General features: G+C 41.7%; 1 protein-coding gene across 1 annotated transcript in view; it reads right to left on the reverse strand.

Moving 5' to 3' along the window:
* Positions 1-10,332: 10,332 nt before the first annotated feature.
* The window catches only part of MRPS25 (mitochondrial ribosomal protein S25), a 45,244-nt gene continuing 33,690 nt past the window's right edge, over positions 10,333-21,886 (reverse strand). Inside the window, exon 4 of the mRNA XM_053720674.1 lies at positions 10,333-10,757. Within this exon, the coding sequence (XP_053576649.1) occupies positions 10,565-10,757 (193 nt within the window). The 3' untranslated portion in view covers positions 10,333-10,564. The remainder of the gene's footprint in view (positions 10,758-21,886) is intronic.

The following is a 21,886-nucleotide window of genomic DNA, read 5'->3' on the forward strand; positions in this document are numbered from 1 at the left end:
ATCTTGTCCCAAGGGAATCCTTTAGATTCATACCAACAGATATATTTTTTCCATATTTTGTGGTAGATTTTTCTAGTTACAGGCTTTCTGGCCTGAACAAGAGTATCAATGACAGAATCTGAGAACCCTCGCTTTGATAAGATCAAGCGTTCAATCTCCAAGCAGTCAGTTGGAGTGAGACCAGATTCGGATGTTCGAACGGACCTTGAACAAGAAGGTTTCGTCTCAAAGGTAGCTTCCATGGTGGAGCCGATGACATATTCACCAGGTCTGCATACCAAGTCCTGCGTGGCCACGCAGGAGCTATCAAGATCACTGATGCCCTCTCCTGATTGATCCTGGCTACCAGCCTGGGGATGAGAGGAAACGGCGGGAATACATAAGCTAGTTTGAAGGTCCAAGGTGCTACTAGTGCATCTACTAGAGTCGCCTTGGGATCCCTGGATCTGGACCCGTAGCAAGGAACCTTGAAGTTCTGACGAGAGGCCATCAGATCCATGTCTGGAATGCCCCACAATTGAGTAATTTGGGCAAAGATTTCCGGATGGAGTTCCCACTCCCCCGGATGAAATGTCTGACGACTCAGAAAATCCGCTTCCCAATTTTCCACTCCCGGGATGTGGATTGCAGACAAGTGGCAGGAGTGAGTCTCCGCCCATTGAATGATTTTGGTCACTTCTTCCATCGCCAGGGAACTCCTTGTTCCCCCCTGATGGTTGATGTACGCAACAGTCGTCATGTTGTCTGATTGAAACCTTATGAACTTGGTCTTTGCTAGTTGAGGCCAAGCCTTGAGAGCATTGAATATCGCTCTCAGTTCCAGAATATTTATCGGGAGAAGAGATTCTTCCCGAGACCAAAGACCCTGAGCTTTCAGGGGTCCCCAGACCGCGCCCCAGCCCGCCAGACTGGCGTCGGTCGTGACAATGACCCACTCTGGTCTGCGGAAGCTCATCCCCTGTGACGGGTTGTCCAGGGACAGCCACCAACGGAGTGAATCTCTGGTCCTCTGATCTACTTGTATCGTCGGAGACAAGTCTGTATAGTCCCCATTCCACTGACTGAGCATGCACAGTTGTAATGGTCTTAGATGAATTCGCGCAAAAGGAACTATGTCCATTGCCGCTACCATCAAACCTATTACTTCCATGCACTGCGCTATGGAAGGAAGAGGAACAGAATGAAGTCTTTGACAAGAGTTTAGAAGTTTTGATTTTCTGGCCTCTGTCAGAAAAATCCTCATCTCTAAGGAGTCTATTATTGTTCCCAAGAAGGGAACCCTTGTTGACGGAGATAGAGAACTTTTTTCTACGTTCACTTTCCACCCGTGAGATCTGAGAAAGGCCAGGACAATGTCCGTGTGAGCCTTTGCTTGTGGAAGGGACGACGCTTGAATCAGTATGTCGTCCAAGTAAGGTACTACTGCAATGCCCCTTGGTCTTAGCACCGCTAGAAGGGACCCTAGTACCTTTGTGAAAATTCTTGGAGCAGTGGCTAATCCGAACGGAAGTGCCACAAACTGGTAATGCTTGTCCAGAAATGCGAACCTTAGGAACCGATGATGTTCCTTGTGGATAGGAATATGTAGATACGCATCCTTTAAATCCACCGTGGTCATGAATTGACCTTCCTGGATGGAAGGAAGAATTGTTCGAATGGTTTCCATTTTGAACGATGGAACCTTGAGAAACTTGTTTAGGATCTTGAGATCTAAGATTGGTCTGAATGTTCCCTCTTTTTTGGGAACTATGAACAGATTGGAGTAGAACCCTATCCCTTGTTCTCCTAATGGAACAGGATGAATCACTCCCATTTTTAACAGGTCTTCTACACAATGTAAGAATGCCTGTTTTTTTATGTGGTCTGAAGACAATTGAGACCTGTGGAACCTCCCCCTTGGGGGAAGCCCCTTGAATTCCAGAAGATAACCTTGGGAGACTATTTCTAGCGCCCAAGGATCCAGAACATCTCTTGCCCAAGCCTGAGCAAAGAGAGAGAGTCTGCCCCCCACCAGATCCGGTCCCGGATCGGGGGCCAACATCTCATGCTGTCTTGGTAGCAGTGGCAGGTTTCTTGGCCTGCTTACCTTTGTTCCAGCCTTGCATTGGCCTCCAGGCTGGCTTGGCTTGAGAAGTATTACCCTCTTGCTTAGAGGACGTAGCACTTGGGGCTGGTCCGTTTCTGCGAAAGGGACGAAAATTAGGTTTATTTTTGGCCTTGAAAGACCTATGCTGAGGAAGGGCGTGGCCCTTGCCCCCAGTGATATCAGAAATAATCTCTTTCAAGTCAGGGCCAAACAGCGTTTTCCCCTTGAAAGGAATGTTAAGCAATTTGTTCTTGGAAGACGCATCCGCTGACCAAGATTTTAGCCAAAGCGCTCTGCGCGCCACAATAGCAAACCCAGAATTTTTCGCCGCTAATCTAGCCAATTGCAAAGTGGCGTCTAGGGTGAAAGAGTTAGCCAATTTGAGAGCATGAATTCTGTCCAAAATCTCCTCATAAGAAGAATCTTTATTGAGCGCCTTTTCTAGTTCATCGAACCAGAAACACGCTGCTGTAGTGACAGGAACAATGCATGAAATTGGTTGTAGAAGGTAACCTTGCTGAACAAACATCTTTTTAAGCAAACCCTCTAATTTTTTATCCATAGGATCTTTGAAAGCACAACTATCTTCTATGGGTATAGTGGTGCGTTTGTTTAGAGTAGAAACCGCCCCCTCGACCTTGGGGACTGTCTGCCATAAGTCCTTTCTGGGGTCGACCATAGGAAACAATTTCTTAAATATAGGGGGAGGGACGAAAGGTATGCCGGGCCTTTCCCATTCTTTATTTACAATGTCCGCCACCCGCTTGGGTATAGGAAAAGCTTCGGGGGGCCCCGGGACCTCTAGGAACTTGTCCATTTTACATAATTTCTCTGGAATGACCAAATTCTCACAATCATCCAGAGTAGATAACACCTCCTTAAGCAGAGCGCGGAGATGTTCCAATTTAAATTTGAATGTAATCACATCAGGTTCAGCTTGTTGAGAAATTTTCCCTGAATCTGAAATTTCTCCCTCAGACAAAACCTCCCTGGCCCCCTCAGACTGGTGTAGGGGCACTTCAGAACCAATATCATCAGCGTCCTCATGCTCTTCAGTATTTTCTAAAACAGAGCAGTCGCGCTTTCGCTGATAAGTGGGCATTTTGGCTAAAATGTTTTTGATAGAATTATCCATTACAGCCGTTAATTGTTGCATAGTAAGGAGTATTGGCGCACTAGATGTACTAGGGGCCTCCTGTGTGGGCAAGACTGGTGTAGACGAAGGAGGGGATGATGCAGTACCATGCTTACTCCCCTCACTTGAGGAATCATCTTGGGCATCATTTTCTCTAAATTTTGTGTCACATAAATCACATCTATTTAAATGAGAAGGAACCTTGGCTTCCCCACATACAGAACACAGTCTATCTGGTAGTTCAGACATGTTAAACAGGCATAAACTTGATAACAAAGTACAAAAAACGTTTTAAAATAAAACCGTTACTGTCACTTTAAATTTTAAACTGAACACACTTTATTACTGCAAATGTGAAAAAGTATGAAGGAATTGTTCAAAATTCACCAAAATTTCACCACAGTGTCTTAAAGCCTTAAAAGTATTGCACACCAAATTTGAAAGCTTTAACCCTTAAAATAACGGAACCGGAGCCGTTTTTATATTTAACCCCTTTACAGTCCCTGGTACCTGCTTTGCTGAGACCCAACCAAGCCCAAAGGGGAATACGATACCAAATGACGCCTTCAGAAAGTATTTTCTATGTATCAGAGCTCCTCACACATGCATCTGCATGTCATGCTTCCCAAAAACAAGTGCGCAATAGAGGCGCGAAAATGAGGCTCTGCCTATGATTAGGGAAAGCCCCTAGAGAATAAGGTGTCCAATACAGTGCCTGCCGGTTATTTTACATAATTCCCAAGAATAAAATAATTCCTCAAAGCTATGAAGTATAAAATATGCTTATATATCAATCGTTTTAGCCCAGAAAATGTCTACAGTCTTAAAAGCCCTTGTGAAGCCCTTTTTTTCTTTATGTAATAAAAATGGCTTACCGGATCCCATAGGGAAAATGACAGCTTCCAGCATTACATCGTCTTGTTAGAAATGTGTCATACCTCAAGCAGCAAAAGTCTGCTCACTGTTTCCCCCAACTGAAGTTAATTCCTCTCAACAGTCCTGTGTGGAAACAGCCATCGATTTTAGTAACGGTTGCTAAAATCATTTTCCTCTTACAAACAGAAATCTTCATCTCTTTTCTGTTTCAGAGTAAATAGTACATACCAGCACTATTTTAAAATAACAAACTCTTGATTGAATAATAAAAACTACAGTTAAACACCAAAAAACTCTAAGCCATCTCCGTGGAGATGTTGCCTGTACAACGGCAAAGAGAATGACTGGGGAAGGCGGAGCCTAGGAGGGATCATGTGACCAGCTTTGCTGGGCTCTTTGCCATTTCCTGTTGGGGAAGAGAATATCCCACAAGTAAGGATGACGCCGTGGACCGGACACACCTATGTTGGAGAAACATTATTTCAACCATCTGTAGCATAGTATTGTCGTTATTATCTTTATACTGCAATTGTCTTTAAGACTAGCAGCAATACTGTTTCAATCTCAAGCATTGACACTTTATATGCATTCTGACCTACTAATTAGCACTGCTACCCCAGTATGATACAAGTGTCTGTTAGTAGACATATTTACCTCCACGTATAGACACGCACTGTTAATCTGAAGGCAGTGTTCCGTCCTCAGTATACCTAATCATTAATTTTGTACCTCACAATATACATTGGATAATTGTACAAACGTTATCCACCTCCACTGATAGTATATAGTCCATACTCAATTGATTGTATTAGTAGATTTTACTTGATATATAGTAAACTATTATCTCTATGAGCGATATTTAACTTTATTTAATTTAGTACATGGTCGATTTGTGTTTTTAAATTAGATCCTAAATTCTTTTTATTTTTGTAACAATAAAAGTTGAATTTTAGGGGGCGGAGCTAGCCTGTGCAGCGACAAGACGCATATTAGGAGAGCTCCTGATCATAGCTAACAATTAGAGATAAATTATAGTGAATTATCTCAAAATGTGTACTAATTTTACTAGGAACGCATTCGATACTAGTACATGACTGGACCTTGAAGGAGATCGGATCTGGAGTCGAGTATTAGACTACGCACACTCCTTGGATAAAGCCACGTGGAAGCTCCTACTACTAGTGAGGTCGGGGAGTTATTCTAACTATAGCCAAAGAAGTGTACTGTTGGCTTCACAAGCTACTAAGCGTCTCTATCAAAGGACAAATATGGAGGACATTTATACAAGTATTTCCACTTTGTTTGAGGAATTTATAACATCAATGCAGCAGCAAATAGGCACTGCACTGCAGGAGATCCGACCTGGAGAACATGCTCGACAGCTGCTGGCAAGAGCTGAGATGTCGACGCGGAGACAGAGGTTGGCCTTGCCGCAGTCGGGTGTTCCGGCTCGGCTTGCGGCTTCGTCACTAGCACTCCTCTCATCTACTTTGCCCACTCGTACACCGGAGGTTATGACCGAACCACGGTGGAGAATTCAAGCTACACAGGAGAGTTTGCTAAGGGTGGATGAGCAATTTGGCAGCACAGTCGATGATCAGTGGACCCTGGCCGAGCAATTCGCTATGCAGAAACGGGTAGAGATGGCGCCGGATACAATATGCGGAAAGCCACAGCCAATTGTCCCTGGAAGCATGCTAGACCCAGATCTGGGGGATTTTATAAGTCAGCAGCCCGATTGTGGGATTTCTCTGAAGAAGCGAGACGTCTCTCCCGACGATACCTGGAGGCGTTGTAATGCTAAACATGCCCTGCGAACACTACTTGCCGGGGAGATGTGCCATAGACTTGGCATCGGCTAAGACCCCATAACCAAGAGCCCCTTAAATCTATATGTCATAGTCTTGTTCCTAGATACCTAACTAATGTTGACAATTTTCATATTTATCTAGTCCTGTTTATTATACCATTTGGTTTCTGCCTAGAATAAACATATCTAGCTATACTTAGTTAGTAAGGTCGACGCCTTTAGACTCTGTTATATGCTACAGCCCATCTCGTAACAAATCTATAGTAATGTGGAGGCTTTAATTACAGGTTTGACATGCTAGGAATCCAATATTATTTACCTGTTACTGCTAATATATACAGTTTTGTAGATTCAAGTGAATATTTTGGGAGACTTTACTGGTATGCTTATGCTAATTATATTGCTACTCACTGTATGTCTCTGCACTATAATCAAACTGTTTATAATGATTCAGTAGGGATAGCTATGTTACACATCTAGATTGTGTCTCAGAAGAGCTGCTAAGTTTTTTTTCTAGGATAGATGGAAATTAGTTCTACTCTATCAATGATTATTCACACTGTACAGTACTTTATTTGAGAAATCCTTTAACACTGCTATTTTCCTTGATCATTGCGCCGTGTCGCCAGCGGCCGGGGAGGCATGATTGCATTAACATTTAGCTATACTATATATGTATATGTGTGTTCTATATGTATTTCTAGCTCCCTGATTCAAAGTTATGTAAGCTATCCTATCCACTGAGATTTAAGAGGTTTGTTCCCCAGGTTCATAGCGGTACACTACAATCCTAACCTGTTTTGTTCATGATAAACAGATAATAGGTTATAGCTACCAGATAAGTTACTGGGAATTTTATGTACCTTTGATATGTGTAAAAAATATACAAGGCTAGAGTCACCCACCTCTGTTGCATTCCTGGCATAAGCTTAGCAGTCCTTATAGGACCCTTCATTCTATTTAGCCCAAGTATTCTATTATTTAGAGCCTTCCATATTACCCCCTTAGGGATAGGACTTTACACCAGGTGGTCATTTTATTCTATATCTTCACCTGTTATTGGTACTCTCAATTCCATATGGCCCTAGCGTCTGTATTGATATTTTTAGGCTACACTCTTGTATTTTAGGTGCTACTGCAAATTGGGACAAAGAGAACGAGAGCTCCATAAGTTCCCTAGTTTACAAGTTCTCTTTTGACTTGATTATATAGTGCTCGCATATTTATCAATATATATGTGCAAATGTAGTTCAAGACTTTAATAATGTCCCTATATGTTATGATTGTTTAAATTGGAAATACAGGTAGGGGTATGAGCTGGGAACCTCATATTGTTTGCTACTGATAGTGCCTGTTCTATTTGACTTCCTAGGTTTCCCATACCCCTCTTCCATTAATACATGTACAGATCTCTCAAAGTGGATAGTTTGTGTATATATAACTATAAAATATCAAGGATAGTCCTTAACTGCTTATACCCGGTTATCTATTAGCTATGCTACATGAGTTAGTTGTGAACTCCTTGCTCTCATAGCCCTATTTGACTAGTCTTATAGTATTAGCTGGCTGGCTCCGTTTTCCCCCCTAAGGGTTTTCCCTTAGTATTTGTTTAAAAATTAAACTTAGGAACACAGATTCCATTTAATTTCCTTGTTATTTCACTTTTGGGTGTCATAATATAGCGGCTAGTAAAAATTTCTACTCCTATAGTGTATATTGTTAGTCTTACTCTCCTGTTTGTTTGTTTTTCAACATGCTTTTTCTAGTGCTTAGAGACCCGTGAGTGGTCTCTTTAGTTTAAGGAGGGTGCTATATGCCAGGGTTCCAATATGGCCCTATATGTTATATACTTGAGAGTTCTAAATATGTTGGGACATTTATGGATCTAAGGGCTTAAGAGTGGCCCTTTATGATACATTGTAAATTTGAGGTTAATCTCTTTGGTTCTAATATCACACAGGTAGAATTTCAATACTAGTATTTTCTCTGAATTTAGCTATTTAACTACATGTTGGAAACTATGCTCTATATTACTGTGATAATATTTGATTTATATGCAGTACTGTCTACTACTTCTATTTGCCCTTACGGGTTGAGGGCCTGTGTAAGTGTTTATTTTGTACTGCTTTCTATATTACCTCAATAAAAATTATTTAAAAAAATAAATAAAAATACCAGCATTTCAAATAAAAATTAAAAAAAAAAGTTGATTTTTAACCAGCGTCCTTCTTGGTCCTCCTGAGACCTATATTCCCCTCCCTGCCTTGATAACAACGAGTAGCTGAGTGCTAATATGTACACACTTTAGGTAATGTTAGTCTTATATTACTTACCCCCAGCACAATATTAATAGTGTACAGCACCTCCCCTTTCCCTCCATCCACAATAGAATATCGTGTTTATTATAATACACACTGCCTAATAACAAAAATAAGGATCTACTCCTGGTAGTGCCGCTATCATCCTTGCTGCAAAAAAATAAAATAAAAATAAACATTTGCATGTGTTTAACTGCCGTGGCTCCAACAGAGATGCTGGTTCTGTAACAGTGCTTAAGACAGCAAAAACAGCAGATTGTAGTTGGGCCGCATAATCATAAAGGGACCAACCCCAGATTAAGACAGAGGAACAGTCGCAAACTACAGCATGCTGGGGGATTGCCACCGCCTATTGCAGTTATATCAAAGTATACTGTAGTAGTTGACTTAGCTGACCGTCCAGGGGAAAGATTGTGAAGGGGGGGGGGGGGGGGTGGATACTGTGGAAGTCTGGATATCAGGGCCCCCAGAATGAGACTGGAAAACAGTTGCAAGGCAAGAGCTGCATAGTTGAGCAGGAGGACATACTATATGTAGTTTACAGAGCATGCATTTATTTGAGTCAAACAACAGAGGGGGAAGATTCCCCTCCTGGCTAAACTCAGTCAGTGAGTTCTCCAAGTCTGTCCCCCAGAGAATATCCTACAAGTCTGTATCAGCAGTTTAGTTTACAGAAAGCAAAAAAACAATGATGTTTCCCCTGTGACACTCCAGACACTAAACCCCCAACCTTATGAGTGGATCGCAAGAAAAAGTGCATCTGTGCAATTTTCTCAAGTTGCTCCTCAAATGTAAATCACTCACCCAGAATTCAAAATCCCTTATTTCAGATTTCTCCACGTCTAGACCCTCCGGTTTACTTGCACGTCTTTAGCGTTTACCCTGGATCGTGCAGTAGTGAGTTCCGGGTCACGTGATGGATCTTTGGCCAATCTGGAAGCTGGATTACCGGACACTGCGAGTGCAGATATATTTCTTTGTATTCAGGATACAGGGAAAAACAAACAATGTATATGGAGTATAGTGTTACAAAGAACACTAAATGAAAATCCACTATAACACTCAGAAGTCCTACAGAGTGCTCTGTGATGAAGAGTCCAAATGTGAAAAGAGCTTAGACGGACTGTGTCTAGACGTGAAGACAGTGGAGCCGCTAGGAAGTGGAGAAATCTGAAATAAGGGATTTTGCATTCCGGGTGAGTGATTTACATTCGAGGAGCAACTTGAGAAAATTGCACAGATGCACTTTTTCTTACAATTCACTTATTTTTCCCACACCCACTTATAACAAACAAAACATCAGACTGTCTACACTAAGATTATTCCACTAATAAGAACTGATCCCCCAATACTGAACCGTACATATATGGATGGTCCGATCACCACAGGATTTTAATCCAGTTCTTTGTGATTCACTTGGAACTATTAGCTCAATGGCCATTTAGGATTTAATGCTATTTAACCACCAGTGGCATTTTATAGATTGTTGTTTTTAATAAATATATTGTTTTATTCCCATAACCATGCATATAAGTTACTTCTGTTTTAAATTTTGTAGCAGTTTGTTATAGCGCGCCTTATATTTTGTTTTTTTTATTGCACTATTATAACATTCTGGTATGTCGGTGTTTCCGGAAATTGGCACAAAGTACAGTGGAGCGCGCCGGTATGAATGTCAAGTCCAGATGAAAGACCCGAAAATTGAGTGTGGCGTCTTTATGAGCCACCTCAGACCCTGAAGTCCCACTCTCGCCCCCCCGAAATTGTCCAAGAAACAATAAAAGGAGTCAGTCTAACCCCTGTGTCCCTTAGTATGTAGGCATAAAGGAGCTCCTGTAACTTACAGGAGAATCAGTGTGACTGGTAATCTGAATTGCTGCTCCACGGCCATAAGAGGCAAGGAAAATTAGTAAGAAAGTCAGGACTTACCCCTTCTGCTCATCTTCCTGAGGGGTCCTATATCATTTAAAGGGAAATCAGTGTAACTAACACAGTTTGCATACTGGGGGAGTAGGGGGATCTGCTTGGGGTGTCTTTGCCTCCTACTGGTGGCCAGGTGATGTATTTCCCATTAGTAAGAATAGGAATTTGTGGACTCTCACTACCATTATGTCAATTGAAATACTATTAGAATTTATTTCTGCCAAGATATGAAAATAATGATACAGGATTTATTTTTTACAGATAAACAAATGTCTGCAGTGGAGGAGCCTGGGAACAATTTGCACACACAGTATTGATATGGGAAATAAACACAAACAAACAGTACAGAAATAAAAGTTGTAATTTGTATAAATTAGTATAGAAATAAGCAGTAGCACAAGTAAATATGTATCAGGTCACACCTCGGTGGCCTCTCGATGTTTTGCTCTATATTTCCCAGTCATTTCTTTTGGCAGTGGGACAAATGCTGGGCAGGGCACCTGCCCTTCTACTTCACACATGCACTCCCGCAAATGGTATTTCTTGGGACCGAAGTTTGCTGGATTGGACTTGACCATCCTGACTTGCTCCTCAGCCTTTAGCGTCTCTCTGTAGAAAGAGGAGAAATAAAGTCAGACTGTACTGAGGCAAGTAGAGCTGGGTGCATGCGCAGTAATATTATGCGCTCAGTATAACTTCTCACGTTCTACAGCCAGTGCATTAAAGGGATACTAAACTCCATTTTTTTCTTTAATGATTGAGATAGAAAGTTGCTGCTCTAATTTACTCCTATTACCAAGTTTTCTTCATTCTCTTGCTATCTTTATTTGAAAAGCAAGAATGTAAGCTTAGGAGCCAGATAATTTTTGGTTCAGCACCTGAGTAGTGCTTGCTGATTGGTGGCTAAATATAGTAACATGACTGATAAAAACAACTTCCTAATGCTCTACCAATGGAGGACAAGCATGACAAAACAAAAGACAAAAAAGCAGTAGTTCTACTGTTTGATGCTTGTATAAACCTGAGTGGCATGTTGTCTAATTGGTAAACCCCCTACCATCCGGTGGATAATTGTATTGTGCTATTATTTTAGCGCTAGACCTTGCTGTTACCTTTACATAAAGCTAATTCTCTACTGTATTACAATATGTCCATCTGCTGGATTACAGATTACTCAGAAATAAAAAGGCAAACGACACCGGAGCCCAAATGTAAGAAAAAAAAAAAAAAAAAAAAAAAAAAGGACTATTATTGTCATACACAGTGCTCATAAGCATCTTTAATTTACTTTTATCAGTAAGCAGTAGCTTATACAGACAAAAGGCCTCTTCCAGACTCCTACGATTAAGCAAATTCAAGTGTAATAAAAATGTTATACGCTCTTCAAGACACATGCACACAAGTAAATAGATAAAAGGAGTACAGAGGTGCCATAAGGCTGCCGCCACTACATAAACTCAGGGCGGGTTTGTAAACTCACTGCCAGGAAAGAAAATAAATTTATCATGTAAGAATAAATTAGGTTTTCTTTCTAAAGGCAGTGAGAGTCCACAAATTCATTCATTTACCTATGGGAAAATAATACTCAAGCTGAGGAGTACACTAAATTAATAAGGGGGGGGGGGGGGGGCACAGATGCCGCTACCACTTTATTGATGTGTGTTTTTTTGTGTTTTTTTTTAATCACATTTCTGAAATGTATTGCATTCCTGGCTGGTTACCTTTCTTCTTTTTTGATTTACAACTGAAGAGGTCTCAGATGAAATTGGGCAAAAGGAATAATATCCGAAGTTGATACCATACGTCCCACCATCTCCATGCATTGAGCCACTGAGGTAGACTGAAGGAGATGACAGGCAGCCTAAAGATTTCCTCGAAGTTGACCTGTGAGAAAAATCCTCATGGCCACATAATCTATGATGGTTCCCGGAAAACACACTTGTTTTTGAAGCAAAAACATTTTTTTCCAGATTCACCTTTCAGCAGTGAATCCGAAGAAACCACAGCAGACTCTCTGTGTAAGATCTTGCTAAATGTAAAGAGGGAGCTTGAACAAAAATATCGTCCAAGTAAGGGACTGCAGCAATCCCCTGTAATCTGAATACTGCCAAAAGAGCTCCCAGGACCTTTGTAAAGATTATTGGAGCTGTCGCCAGATCGAATGGCAAAGCTCTGAACTGATGTTGATTGTCCAAGAAAGCAAACCGCAGAAATTGATGATGATCTCTGTGAATGGGAATGTGGAGATACACATCCTTCAAATCTATAGTGGTCATAAACTGTCCCTCCTGTACTAAAGAATAGACCGGATAGTTTCCATCATAAGAAGTAACACTCAGAAATTTGTTTAGACACTTCATATCTAAAATAGGAAGAAGAGTTCCCTCTTTTTTGGAAACTATGAATAGGATTTGAATAAAACTCTTTTCCCCTCTCTGAGGAAATGGAACAATCACTCCCATGAATAATATGTATTCTACACATTTCAGAAAGGCCTTTCTTTTCTCTGGACTTCCTGTAATTCTGGAGAGAGGAAATCTGCCTCTTGGTGGGCGAGACTGAAAACCTATTCTGTATCCTTGAGAGATGATGTCCAGAACATCTTGAATCCAAGCTGCTTGGAAAACCCCCCAAAAACAATAGTCTGCTATCTACATGACCCAATCCCGGATCGGGGGCAAACCCTTCATGTGCACTTGATGTCAGGGGTAGACTTCTTGGGTTGTTTATTCTTACCCCAAGACTGATTTGGTTTCCAGGTACTCTGGGCTTCTCCGTTTGGAGGAGGTTGAATTCCACTGGTTCCTATTCTGACGAAAGGAACGAAAATTTCCAGACTGAGGCCCCTTGGACTTCGCTTTCTTGTCCTTGGGAAGAAAAGCATAGCTGCCTCCAGTAACTGTAGAAATAGAGTCCAAACCTGGACTAAATAAGATCGTACTCTTAAAGGCCAAAGAAAGTAATCTGTACTTAGAAAAAATGTCTGCTGACCAGGACTTCAGTCAGAGAGCTCGCCTGGCAAGTAAAGCAAATCCAGAAGACTTAGCATTTAGATGAATGACCTGCATGATAGCATCACAAATAAAGGAATTAGTTTCTTAAGGCTTTTATCCAATCCTAGATATCCTCCAAAGGAGGCAGCTCCCACTTCAGGTTGAAAAAGTAAACACATTTGTGTGGGATCCCTAAAAGAGGTACTATCCTCTAGGGAGAATAGTGGTACGTTTAGCCAGAGTGGAAATAGCACCGTACACCTTGCAAACTGTACTCCACAACTCTAAATGAGATTCCGGAACTGGAAACATCTTTTTAACATTTGGAGAAGGAGAAAAAGGAACTCATGGCTTCTCCCATTTTTTGGCTATAATATCTACCATAAGAGAAGGGACTGGAAACACTTCAGGAGTCTTTAACTTAGGTTGATAAACCATGTCCAGCTTGTGAACCATCTTTTCCTCAGAGGGTTTAACCTCAGGAGCGTCTAAAGTAAACTTCTTTAAGCAAATATTTATTTCTTTCTTTTATTGGACATCCAAGATAAAACAAAGTTTACATATACATTCAAAGGTCAACACATACAGAATTAGGTGTAGGTTACATATTTTAAGCAAATATTTTAAATGTTTAAGCATAAACCTAAAATTAACCGCCGCTGAATAAACAGTATTTTCAGTAGAGGAGTTAGAGGAAGAAAGTTCCCCCCTCAGAGGCTACAGAAGAATTATCTTCATCATAATATTGCACATGACTGACCACAGAAGCTTCCAGAGAGCTACTGGTTCCAACCTCAGAGACGCCTTGCTTTATCTTTTTCTTACCTGCCATCGGAAAAGCGCTCAGCGCAGCAGAAACTGCAGATTGTAATTGCAATGCAATATCAATAGGGAGGAATATAACCCCTGATGACGTATGGGGAACGGTGTTGCAGGAAACTGCATGTGAAGGCCCTGGAGAGGGTGACTGAGGTAAAAGTACAGGCATAACAGGTTTAGAGCATTAATCTGGCTACAAGGGACAATGCAGGAGTCTTAGTATTAAGTCCACTAGAATGAAAATAAGACCAGACACACAGCTCAATGCTGAGCAGGAGGGGGGGGGTGGGCAAACTATGGATAGTCTGCAAAGCATACATTTATTAGGCTCTAATAAGATAGGGGGATTTACCCCCTCAGGGGAGAAATTTGATTGGGATTTCTCCATCATCAACAGGCAGTAGCCCTTAATAAATATTAACAACCCTTATAAAAAATCCCCAGCAATCCTTTACTCAGTGTGTCTCACCACCTCCTGGCTGACCAGAGTGAAATTGAGCAGCTGTCAAATCATATCACTGACCACCAACGCAGATCCGGAACAGAATGAAAAAGCACTCCTAAAGGCTGCGGCGTCACACCCCTCTGCATGAGTGCTTTCTGCTGCTGTGCAGTAATCATTGCGTGACAATTTTACTCCTTATCTGGTTTTCCAATAAGGGCCTTAGAGCCCAAAAATGTTGCACCAGCAAGTAGCACACAGTTTGCACCGTGGTTTCAGCCAGTTCCCTTGTGACTGGGAAGCTGCTGTGTCACAGCATCCACCTAGTCAGCTCCTACTAGAAGCACATAAAAACATAATTTATGCTTACCTGATAAATTTATTTCTCTTGTAGTGTATCCAGTCCACGGATCATCCATTACTTGTGGGATATTCTCCTTCCCAACAGGAAGTTGCAAGAGGATCGCCCACAGCAGAGCTGCTATATAGCTCCTCCCCTCACTGCCATATCCAGTCATTCGACCGAAACAAGACGAGAAAGGAGAAACCATAGGGTGCAGTGGTGACTGCAGTTTAATTAAAATTTAGACCTGCCTTAAAAGGACAGGGCGGGCCGTGGACTGGATACACTACAAGAGAAATAAATTTATCAGGTAAGCATAAATTATGTTTTCTCTTGTTAAGTGTATCCAGTCCACGGATCATCCATTACTTGTGGGATACCAATACCAAAGCTAAAGTACACGGATGATGGGAGGGACAAGGCAGGAACTTAAAACGGAAGGAACCACTGCATGTAGAACCTGTCTCCCAAAAACAGCCTCCGAAGAAGCAAAAGTATCAAATTTGTAAAATTTTGAAAAGGTGTGAAGCGAAGACAAAGTCGCAGCCTTGCAAACCTGTTCAACAGAGGCCTCATTTTTAAAGGCCCAGGTGGAAGCCACAGCTCTAGTAGAATGAGCTGTAATCCTTTCAGGGGGTTGCTGTCCAGCAGTCTCATAGGCTAAGCTTATTATACTCCGAAGCCAAAAGGAGAGAGAGGTTGCCGAAGCTTTTTGACCTCTCCTCTGTCCAGAGTAAACAACAAACAGGGCAGATGTTTGACGAAATTCTTTAGTAGCCTGTAAGTAAAACTTCAAGGCACGGACTACGTCCAGATTATGCAAAAGACGTTCTTTCTTTGAAGAAGGATTAGGACACAATGATGGAACAACAATCTCTTGATTGATATTCCTGTTAGAAACCACCTTAGGTAAAAACCCAGGTTTGGTACGCAGAACTACCTTGTCTGAATGAAAAATCAGATAAGGAGAATCACATTGTAAGGCAGATAACTCAGAGACTCTTCGAGCCAAGGAAATAGCCATCAAAAACAGAACTTTCCAAGATAAAAGTTTAATATCAATGGAATGAAGGGGTTCAAACGGAACTCCCTGAAGAACTTTAAGAACCAAGTTTAAGCTCCACGGGGGAGCAACAGTTTTAAACGCAGGCTTAATCCTAACCAAAGCCTGACAAAATGCCTGGACGTCTGGAACTTCTGCCAGACGCTTGTGCAAAAGAATAGACAGAGCAGAGATCTGTCCTTTTAAAGAACTAGCTGATAAGCCTTTGTCCAAACCCTCTTGGAGAAAGGACAATATCCTAGGAATCCTAACCTTACTCCATGAGTAATTCTTGGATTCACACCAATAAAGATATTTACGCCATATCTTATGGTAGATTTTCCTGGTGACAGGCTTCCGTGCCTGTATTAAGGTATCAATGACTGACTCGGAGAAGCCACGCTTTGATAGAATCAAGCGTTCAATCTCCATGCAGTCAGTCTCAGAGAAATTAGATTTGGATGATTGAAAGGACCTTGTATTAGAAGGTCCTGCCTCAGAGGCAGAGTCCATTGTGGAAGAGATGACATGTCCACTAGGTCTGCATACCAGGTCCTGCGTGGCCACGCAGGCGCTATCAGAATCACCGATGCTCTCTCCTGCTTGATTTTGGCAATCAGTCGAAGGAGCAGAGGAAACGGTGGAAACACATAAGCCAGGTTGAAGAACCAAGGAGCTGCTAGAGCATCTATCAGCGTCGCTCCCGGGTCCCTGGGCCTGGATCCGTAACAAGGAAGCTTGGCGTTCTGGCGAGGCGCCATGAGATCCAGTTCTGGTTTGCCCCAACGATGGACCAGTTGAGCAAACACGATTTAGAAAATCCGCCTCCCAGTTCTCTACGCCTGGGATGTGGATCGCTGACAGGTGGAAAGAGTGAGACTCTGCCCAGCGAATTATCTTTGAGACTTCTAACATCGCTAGGGAACTCCTGGTTCCCCCTTGATGGTTGATGTAAGCCACAGTCGTGATGTTGTCCGACTGAAATCTGATGAACCTCAGGGTTGCTAACTAAGGCCAAGCTAGAAGAGCATTGAATATTGCTCTTAACTCCAGAATATTTATTGGGAGGAGTTTCTCGTCCTGAGTCCACGATCCCTGAGCCTTCAGGGAGTTCCAGACTGCGCCCCAACCTAGAAGGCTGGCATCTGTTACAATCGTCCAATCTGGCCTGCGAAAGGTCATACCCTTGGACAGATGGACCCGAGATAGCCACCAGAGAAGAGAATCTCTGGTCTCTTGATCCAGATTTAGTAGAAGGGACAAATCTGAGTAATCCCCATTCCACTGACTTAGCATGCATAATTGCAGCGGTCTGAGATGCAGGCCCGCAAATGGCACTATGTCCATTGCCGCTACCATTAAGCCGATTACGTCCATGCACTGAGCCACTGACGGACGTGGAATGGAATGAAGGACACGGCAAGCATTTAGAAGTTTTGATAACCTGGACTCCGTCAGGTAAATTTTCATCTCTACAGAATCTATAAGAGTCCCTAGGAAGGAGACTCTTGTGAGTGGGGATAGAGAACTCTTTTCCACATTCACTTTCCACCCATGCGACCGCAGAAATGCCAGAACTATCTCTGTATGAGACTTGGCAATTTGAAAGCTTGACGCCTGTATCAGGATGTCGTCTAGATACGGAGCCACCGCTATGCCTCGCAGTCTTAGAACCGCCAGAAGTGAGCCCAGAACCTTTGGAAAAATTCTCTGGGCTGTGGCCAACCCGAAGGGAAAAGCTAAAAATTGGTAATGCCTGTCTAGAAAGGCAAACCTTAGGAACCGATGATGATCTTTGTGAATCGGTATGTGAAGGTAGGCATCCTTTAAGTCCACTGTGGTCATGTACTGACCCTCTTGGATCATGGGTAGGATGGTCCGAATAGTTTCCATTTTGAATGATGGAACTCTGAGGAATTTGTTTAAGCTCTTTAGATCCAAGATTTGTCTGAAGGTTCCCTCTTTCTTGGGAACCACAAACAGATTTAAATAAAACCCCTGTCCTTGTTCCGTCCGCGGAACTGGATGGATCACTCCCATTACTAGGAGGTCTTGCACACAGCGTAGGAATGCCTCTTTCTTTATCTGGTTTGCTGATAACCTTGAAAGATGAAATCTCCCTTGTGGAGGAGAAGCTTTGAAGTCCAGAAGATATCCCTGAGATATGATCTCCAACGCCCAGGGATCCTGAACATCTCTTGCCCACGCCTGGGCGAAGAGAGAAAGTCTGCCCCCCACTAGATCCGTTTCCGGATAGGGGGCTGTTCCTTCATGCTGTCTTGGGTGCAGCAGTAGGCTTTCTGGCCTGCTTGCCCTTGTTCCAGGACTGGTTAGGTTTCCAGGCCTGTCTGGAATGAGCAACAGTTCCCTCTTGTTTTGAAGCGGAGGAAGTTGATGCTGCTCCTGCCTTGAAATTTCGAAAGGCACGAAAATTAGACTGTTTGGCCTTTGATTTGGCCCTGTCCTGAGGAAGGGTATGACCCTTGCCTCCAGTAATGTCAGCAATAATTTCCTTCAAGCCAGGCCCGAATAAGGTCTGCCCCTATAAAGGAATGTTGAGTAACTTAGACTTTGAAGTCACGTCAGCTGACCAGGATTTAAGCCATAGCGCCCTACGCACCTGGATGGCGAATCCGGAATTCTTAGCCGTTAGTTTAGTCAAATGAACAATGGCATCAGAAACAAATGAGTTAGCTAGCTTAAGCGTTCTAAGCTTGTCAATAATTTAATTCAATGGAGCTGTATGGATGGCCTCTTCCAGGGCCTCAAACCAGAATGCCGCCGCAGCAGTGACAGGCGCAATGCATGCAAGGGGCTGTAAAATAAAACCTTGTTGAATAAACATTTTCTTAAGGTAACCCTCCAATTTTTTATCCATTGGATCTGAAAAAGCACAACTGTCCTCAACCGGGATAGTGGTACGCTTTGCTAAAGTAGAAACTGCTCCCTCCACCTTAGGGACAGTCTGTGATAAGTCCAGTGTAATGGCGTCTATTGGAAACATTTTTCTAAATATAGGAGGTGGGGAAAAGGGCACACCGGGTCTATACAACTCCTTGCTAATAATTTCTGTAAGCCTTTTAGGTATAGGAAAAACGTCAGTACACACCGGCACCGCATAGTATCTATCCAGCCTACACAATTTCTCTGGAATTGCAACTGTGTTACAGTCATTCAGAGCAGCTAATACCTCCCTAAGCAATACACAGAGGTTCTCAAGCTTAAATTTAAAATTAGAAATCTCTGAATCAGGTTTCCCCGAGTCAGAGATGTCACCCACAGACTGAAGCTCTCCGTCCTCATGTTCTGCATACTGTGACGCAGTATCAGACATGGCTCTTACAGCATTTGCGCACTCTGTATTTCTGCTAACCCCATAGCTATTGCGCTTGCCTCTTAAAGGGCCACTAAACCCAAAATCTTTCTTTCATGATTCAGATAGAACATACAAATTTAAACCACATTACAATTTACTTCTATTATTTATTTTGCTTCATTTTTTAGATATCCTTAGTTGAAGAAAAAGCAATGCACATGGGTGAGCCAATCACATGAGGCTTCTATGTGCAGCAACCAATCAGCAGCTACTGAGCATATTTAGATATGCTTTTCAGCAAAGAATATCAAGAGAATAAAACAAATTAGATAATAGAAGTAAATTAGAAAGATGTTTAAAAATGCATTCTCTTTCTAAATCAGGAAATAAAAAATGTGGGTGTCATGTCCCTTTAATTCAGGCAATCTAGATAATACCTCTGACAGGGTATTATTCATGATTGCAGCCATGTCCTGCAAGGTAATCGCTATGGGCGTCCCTGATGTAATTGGCGCCATATTAGCGTGCGTCCCCTGAGCAGGAGGCGAAGGGTCTGACACGTGGGGAGAGTTAGTCGGTATAACTTCCCCCTCGACAGAACCCTCTGGTGATAATTCTTTTATAGATAAAGATTGATCTTTACTGTTTAAGGTGAAATCAATACATTTAGCACACATTCTCCTATGGGGCTCCACCATGGCTTTCAAACATAATGAACAAGTAGGTTCCTCTGTATCAGACATGTTTAAACAGACTAGCAATGAGACTAGCAAGTTTGGAAAACACTTAAAAAATGTTTACAAGCAATATAAAAAAACGTTACTGCGCCTTTAAGAAACACAAATTTTGTCCAAATTTGAAATAACAGTGAAAAAAGGCAGTTACACTAACGAAATTTTTACAGTGTATGTAACACCCTTGCACCCACTTGCAAATGGATGATTAACCCCTTAATACCAAAAACGGAATAACAAATGACAAAAAAGTTTTTTAAACAGTCACAACAACTGCCACAGCTCTACTGTGGCTTTTTACCTCCCTCAATATGACTTTTGAAGCCTTTTGAGCCCTTCAGAGAAGTCCTGGATCATGCAGGAAGAAGCTGGATGTCTGTGTCTGTAATTTTTGCTGCGCAAAAAAAAAAAAGCGCTAAAAACATAATTTATGTAAGAACTTACCTGATAAATTCATTTCTTTCATATTAGCAAGAGTCCATGAGCTAGTGACGTATGGGATATACATTCCTACCAGGAGGGGCAAAGTTTCCCAAACCTCAAAATGCCTATAAATACACCCCTCACCACACCCACAATTCAGTTTAACGAATAGCCAAGAAGTGGGGTGATAAGAAAAAAGTGCGAAAGCATATAAAATTGAATTGGAATAATTGTGCTTTATACAAAAAAATCATAACCACCACAAAAAAGGGCGGGCCTCATGGACTCTTGCTAATATGAAAGAAATGAATTTATCAGGTAAGTTCTTACATAAATTATGTTTTCTTTCATGTAATTAGCAAGAGTCCATGAGCTAGTGACGTATGGGATAATGATTACCCAAGATGTGGATCTTTCCACGCAAGAGACACTAGAGAGGGAGGGATAAAATAAAGACAGCCAATTCCTGCTGAAAATAATCCACAGCCAAAATAAAGTTTAATGAAAAACATAAGCAGAAGATTCAAACTGAAACCGCTGCCTGGAGTACTTTTTCTACCAAAAACTGCTTCAGAAGAAGAAAATACATCAAAATGGTAGAATTTAGTAAAAGTATGCAAAGAGGACCAAGTTGCTGCTTTGCAAATCTGATCAATCGAAGCTTCATTCCTAAACGCCCAGGAAGTAGAAACTGACCTAGAAGAATGAGCTGTAATCCTTTGAGGCGGAGTTTTACCCGACTCAACATAGGCAAGATGAATTAAAGATTTCAACCAAGATGCCAAAGAAATGGCAGAGGCTTTCTGGCCTTTTCTAGAACCGGAAAAGATAACAAATAAACTAGAAGTCTTTCGGAAAGACTTAGTAGCTTCAACATAATATTTCAAAGCTCTAACAACATCCAAAGAATGCAACGATTTCTCCTTAGAATTCTTAGGATTAGGACATAATGAAGGAACCACAATTTCTCTACTAATGTTGTTGGAATTCACAACTTTAGGTAAAAATTCAAAAGAAGTTCGCAACACCGCCTTATACTGATGAAAAATCAGAAAAGGAGACTCACAAGAAAGAGCAGATAATTCAGAGACTCTTCTGGCAGAAGAGATTGCCAAAAGGAACAAAACTTTCCAAGAAAGTAATTTAATGTCCAATGAATGCATAGGTTCAAACGAGGAGCTTGAAGAGCCCCCAGAACCAAATTCAAACTCCAAGGAGGAGAAATTGACATAATGACAGGCTTTTATACGAACCAAAGCTTGTACAAAACAATGAATATCAGGAAGATTAGCAATCTTTCTGTGAAAAAGAACAGAAAGAGCAGAGATTTGTCCTTTCAAAGAACTTGCGGATAAACCTTTATCTAAACCATCCTGAAGAAACTGTAAAATTCTCGGAATTCTAAAAGAATGCCAAGAAAAATGATGAGAAAGACACCAAGAAATATAAGTCTTCCAGACTCTATAATATATCTCTCTGGATACAGATTTACGAGCCTGTAACATAGTATTAATCACAGAGTCAGAGAAACCTCTTTGACCAAGAATCAAGCGTTCAATCTCCATACCTTTAAATTTAAGGATTTGAGATCCTGATGGAAAAAAGGACCTTGCGACAGAAGGTCTG

The sequence above is a fragment of the Bombina bombina genome, chromosome 7 (assembly GCF_027579735.1).
Source record: "Bombina bombina isolate aBomBom1 chromosome 7, aBomBom1.pri, whole genome shotgun sequence".
NCBI classification, from domain to species: Eukaryota; Metazoa; Chordata; class Amphibia; order Anura; family Bombinatoridae; genus Bombina; species Bombina bombina.